This window comes from Schistosoma mansoni (assembly GCF_000237925.1).
Source record: "Schistosoma mansoni, WGS project CABG00000000 data, supercontig 0125, strain Puerto Rico, whole genome shotgun sequence".
Taxonomy (NCBI): Eukaryota; Metazoa; Platyhelminthes; class Trematoda; order Strigeidida; family Schistosomatidae; genus Schistosoma; species Schistosoma mansoni.
Genome location: NW_017386034.1, coordinates 483,921 through 500,426, shown reverse-complemented (window position 1 = coordinate 500,426; position 16,506 = coordinate 483,921). Strand labels below are relative to the sequence as shown.

The window sequence follows — 16,506 nt, the reverse complement described above, 5'->3', positions numbered from 1 at the left end:
TTGATTTTCTAATTTGTGACTGAAGATATATAAGTAAAATTAAATTTTTTCATCGTGGATTATTAAAACTGTAAATCGTTATAACCGTGCATTTCTTATAGATTATATAGATGCTCGTCCACATGCAATTGAATCTGATCTTCAACTTATACAATTAATAAAATGTTTCACAAAAAACCCCTTCTGAAAATAACAATAACAAATGAAGATGGAGATTCTATTTTAATTAGAAGTTGAAATATGAAGGATATATTTGTTTAAGAATTTTTAAGGAATAACAAATTGCTGAAACACCAAATTAGTTCAGTGAATTCATTTTTCAAGCTGTACAATCGCAAATACATACTTATTTTTTAAAATGATAACAATGACAAGAAGTAATGATAAAATTTTGCTAAGCATGGCAACAGTGAGGTTAAATAAGTTAAGGCATTAAAACGTTATTTTTATTAAGGGAACCATGTTTAGCAAAATTCTATCGTCACTTATTGTAATTATTATCATTTTGAAAAAAAGTAAGTATATATTCGCCATTGTACAGTTTTGAAAAGGAATTCGCTGAAATATATTTTATTTTCTCTCAATGAGTGTATTTCCTTTACCAACTTAGTTAATTGTTTAAATGAAGATATACGATGAAGACTTCTAGTGATCGAAACTTTTGATGAAATTCTACTGTCCATGTTCAATACAATTTCATATTACTATTTTCTTTTTGATCTAATATTAATTTGATTAAAAATTTGTGTAGTAAGAAGACTTTAAACTAATGCTTTAAACCCACTGAAGTGTTAGCTGGAGAGAAGGATATCTCATCAAGATACCAAAGAAAGGAGACATGAGCAAGTGTGACTGGATTATGAAGACCTCCGCATCTGAGGGGAAGCACGGAATATAATGATCAGCTTGCTTGCAACCAGACGATTTGGACTTCGCAGATCACCTAGCCAACCTGACGATACACACGAGGAAGTTCAGGTCAAGACAACCAGTGTAGCGGAAGCTCTGAAAAGTGTATATAAGCATTGGCTGCAATTGCATGACGTCTTAGTTAGGGTCCTGGAGATGGTGCAGTACAGTGGCTTGAGACGTTATCAAACATGGCGCAGAATAGAACACCAGCGAGAATCATGCCGTAACTTTCTTCCCAAGTGAACTGTTTCTCTTATTATTATTATCTCACTCTCATACATCGCTGTTCTTTTTTATTATACTCACCTCTCTCTCTCTACAAAACCTCATTTTTATTGTGTGCCACATATACATTCTGGTGACCCCTTGTGCCAACATTTGTGTTCAAATAAATAAATAAACATTCTGCAGCAATTTAAGTAAGGGAATTATATGAATGGATAAATTCTATACAATCAGCTACTTGTATATTATAAGCTATGAAGAAAATCAGGGCTGGGGCTAATAAATTTAACCCAATTCATCAGTTTTTGTCAGGAAATTAATATGAATTATGATCCTCATACAATAGATATGGTTAAAAACTTTAGAGAAGGAATCAAGATGTTTATTTTTATCAATATGAACCTGTTCAACTGCTTTAGAAAAAATTTACAACTGAGTATTGCAAAAAAAGTGATCAGCTCCTAATAAATAATACGATTACTTTTCTTAAAGGAAAAATAGATCAGTGTATAGCTTTACAAATGTTCTTTTGAAGTGTACAGTCATCAATTATAGTTAATAATGATATACAATTTTAGGTTTAAGCACCTATTGGCAAGTTCGTAAAACAAAATTATAAACATCGACATTCTCAATCATATGATATAAGTACCAGATTTTAGTCACTATGATTATTGATTGGTGCATCATATGTAATCCTGTGACTTTCTGTATGAATAAATCCATCTATTAAAAGCCTGAAGCAATTCTGTTATATTTTTCTGAAGCATTTTTACTACGTAACTTACTATTAATAGACATAAGATATCAATAATATCTCTGACAAAAATAAACTATACTCTCAATTGTGTGGCGCATATATATCTGGTGTCCCCTTGTACCAATATTTATGTGTAAATAAATACTCTCAATTAGTAAACATCCAAACAAAACTCATTTAGTTCTTACCACATTTCCAATTTTATGTATGCAGGTAACTACTAATGACTAGTATGACCCTGATCATACTGGTCAATAGGTAGGATGGTCAATAGCATGGTATTGAACTATTAACGTTGCAATGGACAGGATACTTTTATTATTGTTCAATGAAACTTTATTTAAAGTAGCGAATGAATCCTGAAAGAAAAACGAGAAGTCCAGTTCTGGCACTGACTGCTTCTTATTCTTCAATAGAATGATAAAGCATTTATTTATTTTAAATAAATAAAGCATAATTTCTAGGAAACGTGATCAGTGAAATTTATGCTATGATATATCTTATTTATGCATTTTTCGAGTCAGTTTTCCAATATCCCAGGACCTGGAAGCATATCTTAGCGAATTTCACGTAAATAAGACACCTAAGTTAACAAAATTAGATTGATACACTCGTACAGAAACAGCTGACAGTAAAAATAAACCTAGAAGCTCAACAAGGTTTCGCAAGGATTTTACGACTGATATAGATTCGACATAACAGAATAAGAATTCGAGTCCAATCAACATACTATTCGCGTATTGTGAAAATGATAGGAGCTTTACCAGTAGCCTATATGGTCTAAAGCATTGGTTAACTATGTCATAGTAATTTTACATTTATTAAGGAAAATAGAGTAACACTTAACGGAAATCAATCATAGTAAAAAGGTATGTGTACAAATTAATATTACTATAAAATGAGAGCAATTTTACACTGAAACTGATTGTTTTTTAGTACGGAAAAACAGGGAAATAAAAATAAAGTCTGAGTTACTTTAGATATACACATGTGCAAAAAACCTCAGTTTTTTCACCTCCTCTATAATAGGAAAAAATATTGCGAGCTTGAGATAGTGCTAAGATTCAGTTGAAAACCTGAGGTACAAATAAAATTAAGTAACAGCTTGTTTTATGGATACAAAGAACAAAATCATGAATATTACTTTTTCTGTACAATATAAACTCAAGTCATTTTATAACTAGAAAGCCCATGTGATGTTAAAGATTGGCAAAAAATAGTTCAACTGCGAAGGGCAGCCAAACGTGCATCCATTTCTGTTTCACCATCATCTTGAACTGATAAAACGGAGAGTTCAGTTTGTGCTTTAGAAACTGAGAATGGATCGTAAGCAGGTTCCGGAGCTTTACCTAACTGGCCAGCCGTCAGATCCCATAAAACTTTATCAACTTCGGCAGACACCAAATCGTCTGCATTTTCGACAGAACTGATTGGTTCGAAAGTGTCACTGATCATTTCTTCCATGATACCAGCTTTCATCATTTCTTTACTTAAATTTTGCATTGTAGATTGAAGTTCAGGTAACTATAAAATGAAAAAACGTTTTATAGATTTTCTGACTACGATCTCTATTAATAATCTAATGAAAGAAAATATTTAATACTATAAATATGCAAAGATACAAAAATATGTAGACAAAGATAGTTTTTCAAATAATCAAAACTCAACTATCATAGAAACTCGGTCACAATGCAGAATCTGGTACGTATGTACATCGATTCAAGTTGTCATACGCCATTAACAAAGAAAGATGAAATTGTCAGGCCAAATCTCAGAATAGTACAGGCAGTAACAGAATCAAAAGTGACAAAAATGATTAGGCGTCGAAGATACGATTTAAGAAAATATGAATTAATGGAATAAAATATAAAAAGTTATGAGGAATCCAGCATCTTATGGGAGACAAGGAACGGATGCACCTGAACCGTTGCAAACGATTTTGAGCCACATAGTTCAAAGTCTCTAACAATTGGTTACGATGATCACGCCGACCCCAATCTTTTTTATTTATTTATTTATTTATTTAAATACATAAATATTGGTACAAAAAAGCACCAGATACATATGCGCCTCACAAATTTCATTTGATTTGTGTGAGGGCTGTGATACTGCCCAGGTGCCCAGACTGAAGCAGGTGGTTTTCTTAGGGGGCTACACTCCAAGCCTTTGACTTAAAGGTCTGATCCACAAGGCAGTGGAGCATCCTAAGGAGATGCAGTCCCATGGTAGCCGGTGACCAACAATAGGTTCATACGCCATTCGTTCCATCAGGATACTGGAGCCCATGCGCACCATTGGTTTGGAACCAGGGTTTTCCAACTCCCCTAGGTGAACTCGCCATGTCCACCAACCCTGTTAAAGCGCCGGACATTCGCTTTTCGTCCTCTCACTTACGTAAACAACACCCCCGCCACGAGAAGGCAGTGAGTAGGACTTCCCTAGCAGAGGCTATATATTTGCGTGGCCATGAGAGAGCATTTCGAGAGGGAGAGCGGACTCTTCCCACTCTCGGCCGTACCAGGGCATTTGGGGGCGCCGGTCACGGTTTTACTCTTGTGATTTGCCGACCCCAATCAGGTAGTCTACATCCATCTATATGGCAAAGTGAAATTGCCAACTTCCCTTCAGCCTACTTCTACACCAGGAAACATCACCCGTCGAGGTAGGTGGTGGTTTGGCATACGTAACTCATGTCCCAAACACTTCAGTTGGTCTTGATTTACTATCTCATCAATCAACTTCCAACTTTACCTAGTACACTATTCCTAACCCAAGCATTGCTTATTTCGTGGTCCCAAAATACACAAGAAATGCTTTGAAGACACTTATGATCAAACACCAGTATACTACGAATATCCTTTACTCATAATGACCATGTTTTCCGCTCATAAGGTGGGACAGGGGGAATTACTGAGCAGTAAACTCGTCCATTAGTTGGGAGGTGGATATCTCGCCTACACCACAAGTGGTGCAAGTTAGCAAAAGCCAATCGAGGCCTCTGAATCCGTGCCGAGATTTCGTCAGAAACCAAAATATCAAGATTGATCAGACTCCCAAGACAATTGAAGTGATCGATGCGTTCAATTACTCCATTCCCTGTTATTAATTCAGGCGATGAACTAAGAAAGTACTGAAGGGAGATAACCGTATCCCAAACATTCTTGCATTGTTGCTTAAGGTGATCAGAAGACTACATTTTGTTACCGTCCTTATCAAACAGAACTATGTTATCTACTTATTTTAAGTCAATAAGTGAATCTCATAGTGGAAGATCAACCCCTGAGAAGTAAGACGATGAAAGTTTTATCACAAAAAACATATCTGTGACAAAGTCAAATGGGGAGAGCGGATAACGTTGACAAACACCACTTGAATTAACAAACATAGATTATATTTCACCATAAGCTCTGAATCGACCGATAGTGTTCGCGTGGAAAGCCTGTAGAAGGTTAATGAACTTCTTTGGTACGCCTTTTAATGACAGATACTGCCACAGTAATTCATGATTAACTGAATCGAACATCGCCTTAAGGTCAAGGGATACAACTATAGTTGGATGTTAGAATTATGTCTATGTTCCAGAACCTACATAAGAGTGAGTGTTTAGTCTTTTCATTCACACCCACATTTGAAACCAGCCTGGTTTTCTCGGGTTCGCTCTTCGTGAGCTACAGTTAGATGTCAAAGTATTACTGAGGTTAATATTAAAGGCGCTATATTAACTAGACTGATCTCTCAGTGATTGTCGCAAGAGAATTTCTGCCTTTTTTATAAAGTGGAACGATCAGTGATCAACAAGAGTCAGATGCAATTACATTCAGTAACCAGATTTTAGCTAGTACCTCAGTTAATTGAACTGTTAAACCTGGACAACTATCCTTAAAAATCTCAGAGTTTGGTCTACCAGGCCCCGATGCTCTTCATAGCTTTAGATTACCCACAGCCTTCTCAACCTCACTAAGAGTTCAATGACCTACATTACATTGACGTTCAGGTTTCTTGGAAATGGTGCATAACTAAAGTGTGGCTGAGGAGGACTTGAACTATTCACTTAGGTGTTCACTCCATGATCCCAATCTTCTAGATTGGATGAAAATAATATCGTCATTTTCCGAGAAAGTTCCACCAAGAGACGAATTTTTAACCCCTGTTTCCTAGATAATTTTGAACAAATGTCTAGTGTTACCTACGCCCAATATGATACAGACAAATACGTGCTTGAACTAGGGCACATTCAGAGTCTAAACATGTTCTCTGGGATGACCAACAGTCTTCTATCTCTACAGAGATTCCGTTAGGCACCAATCCGTTAGAACTGATCAGACTTCCAAGATAAGTGAAGTTGTCGACGCATTCGACTACTTCACTCCCTATCCCTAGTTCAGGTGTTGACACAGATCAGTCTTGAAGCAACAATATGCATTCGGAGGGGAGAAACCCATTCCAAACATCGTGACACTGTTAGTCAGTACTACTGAAACACTACATTTTATCAGCGTCTTCACCGAACAGGACAATGTCATCTGCGTATTCTAAGTCAATAAATGGACCCCATGGTAGGAGATCAATTCCTGAGAATTCAGTCGATGAGTGTTATTTCCAGCAGTAGGTCTATGATGAGGTTGAACGAAAATGGAGATAGTGGACAACCTTGTTGGACACCACTCGAGGTTGTAAAGCCAGATGACAGTTCGCCATAAGTTCTGACTCGACTGGTAGTGTCCGAGTAAAGAGCCTCCACTAATGGGTTGGTGTCCGACAAAATCTCTTCATGGATTCAAAAAGCTCGTTTGGCTAGTACCAACTTACGTCACCTATGGCGAAGGCGAGATATCCGTCTATCAATTAAAGGACGAGTATGTTCTACTTTGCAGCTGTGAAACGTGGCCATTAAGAGTAGAAGATATTCATAAGTTACTAGTATTTGACCACAGATGTTTTAGAAATTTTGCCAGCGTCTGCTGGAATCATCGGGTAAGTAATAGTGAGGTTAGACATAAGGTATTAGGGAATGATGGTAAACCAGTTGATGAGGTTGTCAGTCAGTCAGTCACAACGTAGAACTTCGTACGTACGTACATCAGTTCGGGTTGCCATACCACATTAGCATAGAGATAAAGTTGTCGATTCAAACCCCATAGTGGTAGAAGTGGTAAGAGTATAAGCATTATGTGAAAGTTTAGGGTTTGAAGATGTTATTGGAGGAGGATATTCCAGTCAAATAAATTTGGAAAGGGAAAAAAGATAGAAACGTGGAGAATTCAGAAGATTAGTATTTGGCAGAACATAAAGAGTGGATGCACCTTCGCCATTGCAAACGATTTTGAGCCATGTCATTTAAGGTCTCTAACCATCGATTGCTATCATCTCGCGAATCCCAACCAGGTAGTCTACACCTACCAACATGACTCAGTCTACTTGTCAGCGACTTCATGGATTTGTGCCATGTTTTGGTCTGGCCGCCCCTATCTTTCTTCCAACCTATTCCTACACCATAAAGCATTGTACGTCGGGGCAGTCGGTGGTTGGGCATACGTAACACGTGTCCCAGCCATCTCAACTGATGAAGTTTCAGTACCTCATCAATCGATTTGCCATCTTTACCTAGCACCCATTTACTAACAACTGCATTACTTACTCGGTGGACCCAGGATATACGAGCAATGCGTCGAAGACACCTATGATCGGACACTAGTAGCCTACGAATATCCTCTACTCTTACCGGCCATGTTTCACTGCCATAAAGTAGGACGGAACGAACTGCTGCACAGTAAACCCGTCCTTTGGTAGCTAGACGGATATCTCGCCTACACCATAAATGACGCAAGTTGGAGAAAGCTAGACAAGTCTTCTGTATCCGTGCTGAAATTTCGTCACACACCAGACCACAAGGGTCGATGAGACTCCCAAGATAAGTGAAGCAGTCAACTACTTCACTTCCTATCATTAGTTCAGGTGCCGATGCAACCCAATCCGGCGAATCTTCATCGACTGAGATGGTTGGGTCACGTGTTACGTATGCCTCAACACCGATTACCACGACGCGCAATGCTGACTAGTATTGGGGATGGTTGGAAGAAAGTTACGGGTGGCCAAACTAAAACGTGGTATCTGACCATTAAGTCACTAACTTCTCGTGTGAGCCATGTCGGTAGATGCAGACTACCTGGTTGGGGTCCGCATGACTATTGTAACCAATGGTTGGAGACTCTGGGTGACATGGCTAAGGATTGACCACAATGGTGTAGGTGTAAACACTCCTTGTCTTCCCTTAAACTGTGAGGTTAAATTGCTTCATACTTTTCTTTCTACCAACTAATTCTTTCTTCCTGTATTATGTCCTAATATGCAATAACTGTCTCCTACGATTTAAGTAACTGCTTCTATGAATTTAGTGTTCATCTTGTGCCAATGAGGTATGAAGAATTAAACTGATGGATTTATGTGGGTTGTCCTACGTTGTAAAAGACTAACTGACTGAACAGAATGGTGTGGGTTAATGTCAATGATTAGAGTGGTAAAAACATCTCACTAACCACGCTTACGCTTCTTATATCATTTAATAAACAGCCCACCAACTAGGAGTTTAGCTACATCTTAAACTCCAAGATAAAAGGTGTATCAAATATGTAGTGGACTACATTACACACTAGGTCATCAATGGCTTAGACTTCAAAAAAAACTTACTTTCACTAAAGACGACATAGCATTCATGACTGTCGTACTCTTTTGCATACCACTGGTCAGCTTATTCATCGAAGCCATATGACGCAATTCCATAGCCACACAATCAATTTGCGATAGTGCAAGATACAAACGAGCAACAGCCTTTTTGGATTCCGCATATTCCTTGGCGTAAACTTTTGCAGAAGGGATGTCCGATTCTTTAGCACATTTCCTAATGGCCATTTCTAGTTGTTTTTGCTGTCGTAGATGGGCCTGAATGTCTCTCTGAAGAGGATATTTCTGTCTCTTCAAGACAGAAGTCATTTCATTTAAATGAGTCTTCGGGTCCTTCTTACGCCCAAAAAGATTCATACTGTCGATGAAATAAATCTGCCCTTTACACTTCAAAATCAACAGTAGGTCGGACGACTTTTGTCAATCCCCGTAATATCTAGTAGGCTTTAAGCGGGCCGTCTAAGTACGTAAGCAAGTTGAATCTAGCGCTCCGTCCTCGGAATATTCAAATGGTTCAAATTGTTGAGGACGGAATAGAAGCTTTCGCTTAACGGGCTTCCGTGTCTGGTAGCAGTGGATCACCAATACCTCCAGGCAAAAACCTAGGTATATGAACGATAATAGAGGAAAAAAAGAATTTGGTAAATCATAATAATATGTTATCCTTAGTCCTTAAGAATAAGTCAAGTTTCCTCTTAAAGGGCTCCTGAGAAGTCGCTTGGACTAGCTCAGTCGGCAGCGAATTCCAGCACTTGACAACTCTAACGGAGTAGAAGTTGTGTCTGCAGTCTGTTCTGCTATGTAGGGTCTCCAATTTCTGGGTGTTACCTCTCAGGTTAGTGTTATGACTAAGCTTAAGTAGACGCTTAAGGGGATGACCAGAAGTATTAAGGATACTGCAAGTCATAAGGAGATCACCTCTAAGACGCCTATACTCTAACGGGTAAAGGTTAAGTGATTTGAGGCGCTCTTCATAAGGTTTGAATTTGAGTCCCCGAACTGATTTCGTGGCTCGACGTTGTATACGTTCCAGAGTGTCCTTATCCTTTTGGAGGGAGGGAGGAAATACTATGTTTCCGTACTCTAAATGGGGACGAATAAAACTGCTGAAGATTATATGGAAGGTTCTACTGTCAAACTGGCCAAAAATGCGCTTCAATGTTACCAGTGCATAGTTTGCTTGAGAGGCGTTTTTGTCACAGTTCGCATACGATTTTAGGTCATAGGGTACCAACACTCCTAAATCTTTTTCAACTTGGGAAACTTCTAGAGGGGAGTAACCTAAGTTATAACTATAGTCTGCAACATGTCTCAGATGGACTACCTTGCACTTTGAAGTGTTGAAGGTAAGACCGTTGTCGTCTGCCCAACTTTGAAGTCGGGTCAAATCCTCCTGAAGAACTAGTATATCATTATGATTACGTATCTCTCTCTCCAAAGTTTCACATCATCAGCAAAAAGCAATAAGTCAGATGAAACTTGTTAAGGAAGATCGTTAATATAAATCAAGAAGAGAAGAGGTCCTAGTATTGTGCCCTGTGGGACCCCACTAGGACATTCCATAGCCTGAGAGAGAGTGAAGTTAACCCTGACCTTAAAGTGTCGGTTTTCTAAATATGAAGAGAGCCAATCAATCAAAGGGGGTTTTATACCCAATCGTCCAAGCTTCTTGATAAGACATGCGTGGTTGACCCTATCAAAAGCTTTTGAGAAATCCAGGTAGATGACGTCAACCTTCCCCTTGCGATCAAGGATGGTTGCCCATCTATCCACCGCAGTCAGCAGGTTGGTCGTACAAGAATGACCTTTTCTGAAACCATGCTGTTGAGGTGAAAAGAACTTTGAGGATGATAAGTATTCTAGTAAACCGTCGTATATTAGAGATTCCATAATTTTTGAAGGTATGGAGAGAAGGGCCACTGGTCGGTAGCTTGAGGGTTCACTACGTCGACCTCCTTTGAAAATTGGTGTGATGTGTGCCAGCTTCCAAATTTCCGGTAGTTTGCCTCTGCTTAGCGAGTGTGCAAACATCACGCTAAGTGGTGTCGCCAGGATTGAAGTTGCTTCCCTCAATACAGCGGAATGAACCATATCCGGACCAGGAGAAGTGTCTTTCCTTAGGTGCTGCAGTTTACGGAGCACCAGGTCAGCACTCAGGTCCACTTCGGAAAGTCCTGTACAGGTGCAGGTGAAGCTTTCGTCAGTATGGTTGATGTGGGTCAGCTGAAATGTCTGAGAGTATTGTTCAGCCAAAATGTTAGCGGCATCACTGTCGTTATTGGTCGGGCCATTAGGACCAAGCAGTTGGGAAACTCCAGTTTTGCCTTGTCGAAGAGAAGCTGCGTAACTGAATAAGCTCTTCGGATTGGAGACAAATTTATCGATAAGCTTGGTCTGGAACTGAAGCCTGTCTTCTCTTATTGCCTTTGTGCATATGTTCTTTATTTGTTTGAATTGCCTGAACGCGCCGTTGTTATCAGTTCGTTTATATTCCGCCCAACAGTGCCTTTTGCGGCTTAGCAAACGACGAGTGCGGTTCTTGATGATTGGAGGTTGTTTGTAGCTTTTTGGGACCATTTTAGGAACTGAATGCTCAGTAGCACATAGGATCGTGTGCAGTAAAAAATCCCAATGGGCATCCACTTCAAGTTGAGTGTGAACATCCCAATCCACCTGTAGTAGATAGTCCTGTGAAGCTAACACATTCAACCGTTTGAAGTTCCAGTGCTTGTTGCTAGTAGGATATCGTAGCTCCGTTTTGCTGACAAAGCTGAATGATAAGACGGCATGATCACTTTTCCCCAGGGGAGCCAGGATTGAGAGGTCGTCAACTAGGAATTCTTCATTTGTGAATACCCAGTCTAAGCGCGACGGCGTCTGACTGTTTCTCCAACGGGTTGCCGACTTCACATTTTCGAATAATCCCAGGTCACCGATAAGGTTGAAGAACAGAGCTTCAGTAGAGTTGGCACCACCAATGTATGTATGTTCCACGAAGTTGATTCTAGGAAGATTGAAGTCCCCTAGAATCAGGATATGAGAGAATCCGAGACGCGTAGAGCGAGCTAATCCTTCCAGCAGACGTTTGTCATACTCGATGTCGGCAGTGGGCTTCCTGTAAATGACCCCAACTAGACACCTCGAGGTGGTAGACAATCTTACTGAGCACCATACTGACTCATCAAGATTGAGAAACTCTTGGTTGTGAAGTTGGTGCGCATCCAGGCATGACCGTATGTATAGTGCTACCCCACCCCCCATTCCTGTTTTCCTGTCGTTGCGAAATAAAGACATCCCAGTTATTGCTAACTCCTGGTCCGTAAACTGAGACGTTATCCAAGTTTCGGATATTTCTATCAGATGGGCATCATTAGCGTTGCTAAGTTCACGTAGCTCGTCCATTTTGTTTGGCAAGCTCGCGGCGTTTGTGTATAGGCAGTTTATGCTTTCAATTTGGAATGCGTGAGCTTCTTCCTGTTTGTCTATATGAGCCTTGCGTGAGTGGACAGGTAGCCTACCTATACGATGTTTACCGAGTTGGTAGTCCCTGTCCTTTACACGTTTTTTTATGATCAAGACAGTCCACGAGTGGAATTGTCAGCTCCAGCTTTCGTTTGTGCTTGATCCTGCTGTCGTGGGGCCTATCCGGATGCATATGGATGCCAGTTGGCAACCGTCGTCTATTGGCACGAAATGCTTCCAGAGTTGCAGCCGCCATGTGGGAGGAGGGGAAGGTTATCTTCAACAGCCGGGGCCTAGAGTCTCCGTCTCTCTTGGCTAGTCGCATTACCTGTTGGGTCAATATGTCCTTGAGTTTTAAGGAATGCTTAATGAATTTCAATTCCCGAATATCAGAGTTTGCTTGAGTTGGGTCCATATTTTCCGGTACACCTTGCACAATGATATTTCGTCCACGGAAAAACGCCTCGCGAGATTCCTTAGGGATGTTCCGGATGAGATTTCGTTCAGAATACGGTATGTCGGGCAGTATTCTTACGTTCCCATCGGACTTCAGTAAGTGACTGGCTAGCAGGACGTCCTCTACGTCGGAGGCATTCTTAAGTGTAACACGAAGCAGCCTCGGGTGGTTTAGGTGGTTAGAGTCCTTCCCCCGAGTGAGCCGTGTGACGGTCAAAGGCTCTAATCTAGGGAGTTCAAGCCTCTTGTTTAATTCTCCCCAGAGCATCCTATCATTTTTGTCCTGCAAACTGAGAGGAAGGTCGGGGTTGTCAATAAGGTTCATGATTATGACAGAGTCGTCACGAACCGTAATTGATTTCCCAGGTTTTCCAGGGCGTCTAGGTTTGGTATCTTGTTGTTTGGATGTCGAGACGCGTTTTCGATTCCTGGGCTCAGTGATGACCGGGCGGACAGTCTTGGGTGTAGACTGTGTGGCCAAAGCATCAATTGATTTCCGCACGGTACTTGGGACGTTCAGTTTCGGCGGGGACGCTTGGGCTTTATTACTCCTGTTAACGTGAGTCCAACCACCTACAGGATTTTTGGGAACCACCGTCTCATTCAAGGACTCCTCCCTGGGGGACCCAAGTTTACTTAGGGAGTCGATAACAGTCGATGTTAAGATAGTGCTGAGTTTCAGCACATCATCACTCGTGCTGTTAACAGCACCTTCGATAACCGATCTGTCAGTATCCTTTTCCTTGTTTGCCCTATGCGTTCCAGCTTTGTTACCCGTCATGATGCTATCATTTACCAAATTCTTAGACAACTTATCTCTCAGACCTGTTAGTAAAGTAATGATGGTACCCAACATAACTACCGTATCAGTGTTGCAGGTAACACATACCCACCTACGATCAGACTTGCTGAGTCTGCTATAGGCTGCTGCTGTTAGATCTGTACATGCCTCGTGGAACCAACCTTTGCAGTTGTCACATTGCATGCCAGATGTAACGGCAAAACGGCAACCAGGTCTTTTGCATGAATTTTTCATGGCTAGTGATTTAGACTGTCTTAAAAATACAAGCAGTAAGTTTAGGACCGTTAAAAAAAACACGCAGTAAACAAAAACTGGCAAAAATGTATAAAAACAGTTAACAATAAGCTAAAGCTAGCCTTTACGTGAAAACTATAAAAAAAACCGATGGTGAGCTGAGACGAAACCACAGTTAACTATTAATTTGAGTGAAACACAAAAAAAAGTAATCTACCGAACGTATAGCTCAGAATAGATTCTTTAGATCGGAAATGGTACTTTTGTTGCGTAAGAACACAGCAAAAGTTTGAGAAATGTAAATCACGTTAGGACTAAACTTCCCGTTCGAAAAGTGCGCTAGATATATCAATTAAATACTTTTTTGAACGATTTTGTTTGTTCCCTGTCCTTTCGTTTTCCCTTGGAGAATTTGCAGATTTAAGAGAGCATCTTTCATTGCTAAATTTTCGTTCAAGCCTTGGCATATTTTTGTAGTTCTTGTGGCAAATACTAATTCATTATTTAGTCTTCAATAGCAAGGTTAGGAGATCTACCGACATATATTGACCCTTGTGATTTGCAACATAGCGGAGATCTAACTGCGCTTTGAATGTACCAAGAGAAGGTGATGATATTACGTATTCTGGTAGAGAATTGCAGTAATTCAAAGCTCGATGAATGAGCTTCGACCTACAAACAACAAGGTGCCGAACCTGGACTCACTGAAACACCTAGAAAATCAATAACGGTTCGTGATGACTTTCTCATAATCATGAACCCTAAAGACAACCCTGACCTTCTACTCCGTTTGCAGGACAAAAATGACTGGATGCTCTGGAGAGAATTAAACATGAAGCTTGAACTTCCTGGAATAGAGCTTTTGACGGTCACATGGGTCACTTGGGGAAAGGACCCTGAGCATCAAAATCACCCAAGGCTACTTCGTGTAACACTCAAGAATGCTTCCGACGTAGAGAACGTCCTGCTGGCTTGTGGAGATAGGCATGAAAAACCTATTTTGTAAATAGCTTTTGATATTATTTCCATTTATGTTGTCAATTTTCACAATCTGTACATTTATCACAAAATGATTGTACATGTTGTTCAAGTGTATGACCTTGAACACTCACTCTCGTTTTTGAATCCCACATAGCATGACACTGTTAACCGCTCGTAAATACACTGTTACACACACGCCTGGCTCTCAATCGCCTGTGGTTATGATTATTGGACTATGAAATAACTATCATCTACATTTATAGACTGTTGTAACATTTCCATTATTTTGTGCATTTAGTTATATTACTGAAGCCATATCAACCTCAGCGGTGTTATTAATTATCTATAATTGTGGATTCTTGTACTAAACGCAACAGAACATGCACCAACCAGCTGATTTAAATAACGTCATTTAACTTTTATTTGTGTTCGTAACTTACAATTCGTATACTATTATATTAACGTCTGGACGTAATAACTTCATTGCTATTTTGAGTTAATATACTTTTTGGTCCGCCACAAGCTAGACACTTACTGAAATTAGATAGGAATTTAAAATACTGCCTTATATACCGTATTCTGAGTGCAATCTCATCCGGAACATCCCTAAGAATCTCATGAGATGTTTTTCCGCGGAAGAAATATCATTATGCAAGGTTTGACAGAAAACATAGACCCTGACCACGCAAACTGATATTCGGCAATAGAAATTCGTCAAGCAGTCCTTGGAGCTCAAAAATATATTAACTCTACAAGTGTTGGAACTAACCAAGAAGGTCGGTGTTTCTAGACCCTGGCTGATAAAGATAACCTTCCAATCCTTTCATATGGCGGTTAAAACTCTGGAAAGTATTTCATACCAACAGACGCCGGTTGCCGACTGGAATCCATATGCACCAGGATAGGCCACATGATGCCAGGATCAAGCACAAAAGCAAGTTGGAGCTGACCATTCCACTTGTGAACTGTCTTGATCGTAGAAAAAACGTAGAAAGAACAGGGGCTACCAACTCGGAAAACCGTGTACAGATAGGCTACCTCTCCATTCACTTAAGGCTCATACAGTGAATCAGGACGGGGAAGCTCACGCGTTTCAAATTGAAAGCATAAACTGCTCATAGATGAACGCCGCGTGTTTGCCAAACAAAATGGATGAGCTACATAAACGTAGCAGTGTTAATAATGCTCATCTGATGGGAATATCTGAAACTTGAATATCATCTCAGTTGGCGGACCAGAAGCTAGCAATACCCATGATATCTTTGTTTCACAACGACTGGTGGTGCTCAGTAAGATTGTCTACCACCTCGAGGTGTCTGGATGGAGTTATCTACAGGAAGACCACTGCTGACATCTGGTACGAAAATCGTATGCTGGAAGGATTATCCCGCTCTACGCGTCTTGGATTTTCTCATATCCCGATTCTAGGGGACTTCAATCTTCCTAGAGTCGATTTCGCGGAACATACGTACATTGGAGGTGAAAACTCTACTGAAGTTCGGTTCTTCAACCTCATTGAAAATCTGGGATCATTCGAAAATATGAAGTCGGAAACTAATTGGAGAAACAACCAAATACCGTCGCGCTTAGACTGGGTATTCACAAATGAAGAATTCTTAGTCAGCAACCTCTTAATTCTGGCTCCCCTAGGGAAAAGCGATCACGCAATTATATCCTTCAGTTTTGTCAGCAAAACGGAGCTAGGATATCCCACCAACAATATGCTCTGGAATTTCAAACTATTGAAAGCTTCAGCTTCACAGGACTATCTACTACAGGTGGATTGGGATGTTCACACTCAACTTGGTGTGGATTCTCATTGGGATTTCTTACTGCACACGCTCCTATGTGCTACTAAGCATTCAGTTCCTTGAACGTTCCCCAAACTCTACAAACAACCTACAGTCATCAAGAACCGCACTCTTCTTTTGCTAAGCCGCAAAAGGTACAGCTGGGCTGAATATATACGAACCGATAACAACGGCGCGTTCAG

At 40.3% G+C, this 16,506-nt stretch overlaps 1 protein-coding gene across 1 annotated transcript; it reads right to left on the bottom strand.

Annotated features, from left to right (window-relative positions):
• Window positions 1-2,702: 2,702 nt before the first annotated feature.
• On the bottom strand, window positions 2,703-9,065 carry Smp_032150 (neuroendocrine differentiation factor, putative). Its single transcript, XM_018790358.1, has 2 exons — window positions 8,585-9,065; window positions 2,703-3,421 (listed from the first exon to the last, which is right to left on the bottom strand). Exons 1-2 carry the CDS (start codon window positions 8,933-8,935, stop codon window positions 3,119-3,121), a joined length of 654 nt encoding a protein of 217 aa, XP_018646365.1. The 5' UTR covers window positions 8,936-9,065; the 3' UTR covers window positions 2,703-3,118.
• Window positions 9,066-16,506: the final 7,441 nt, after the last annotated feature.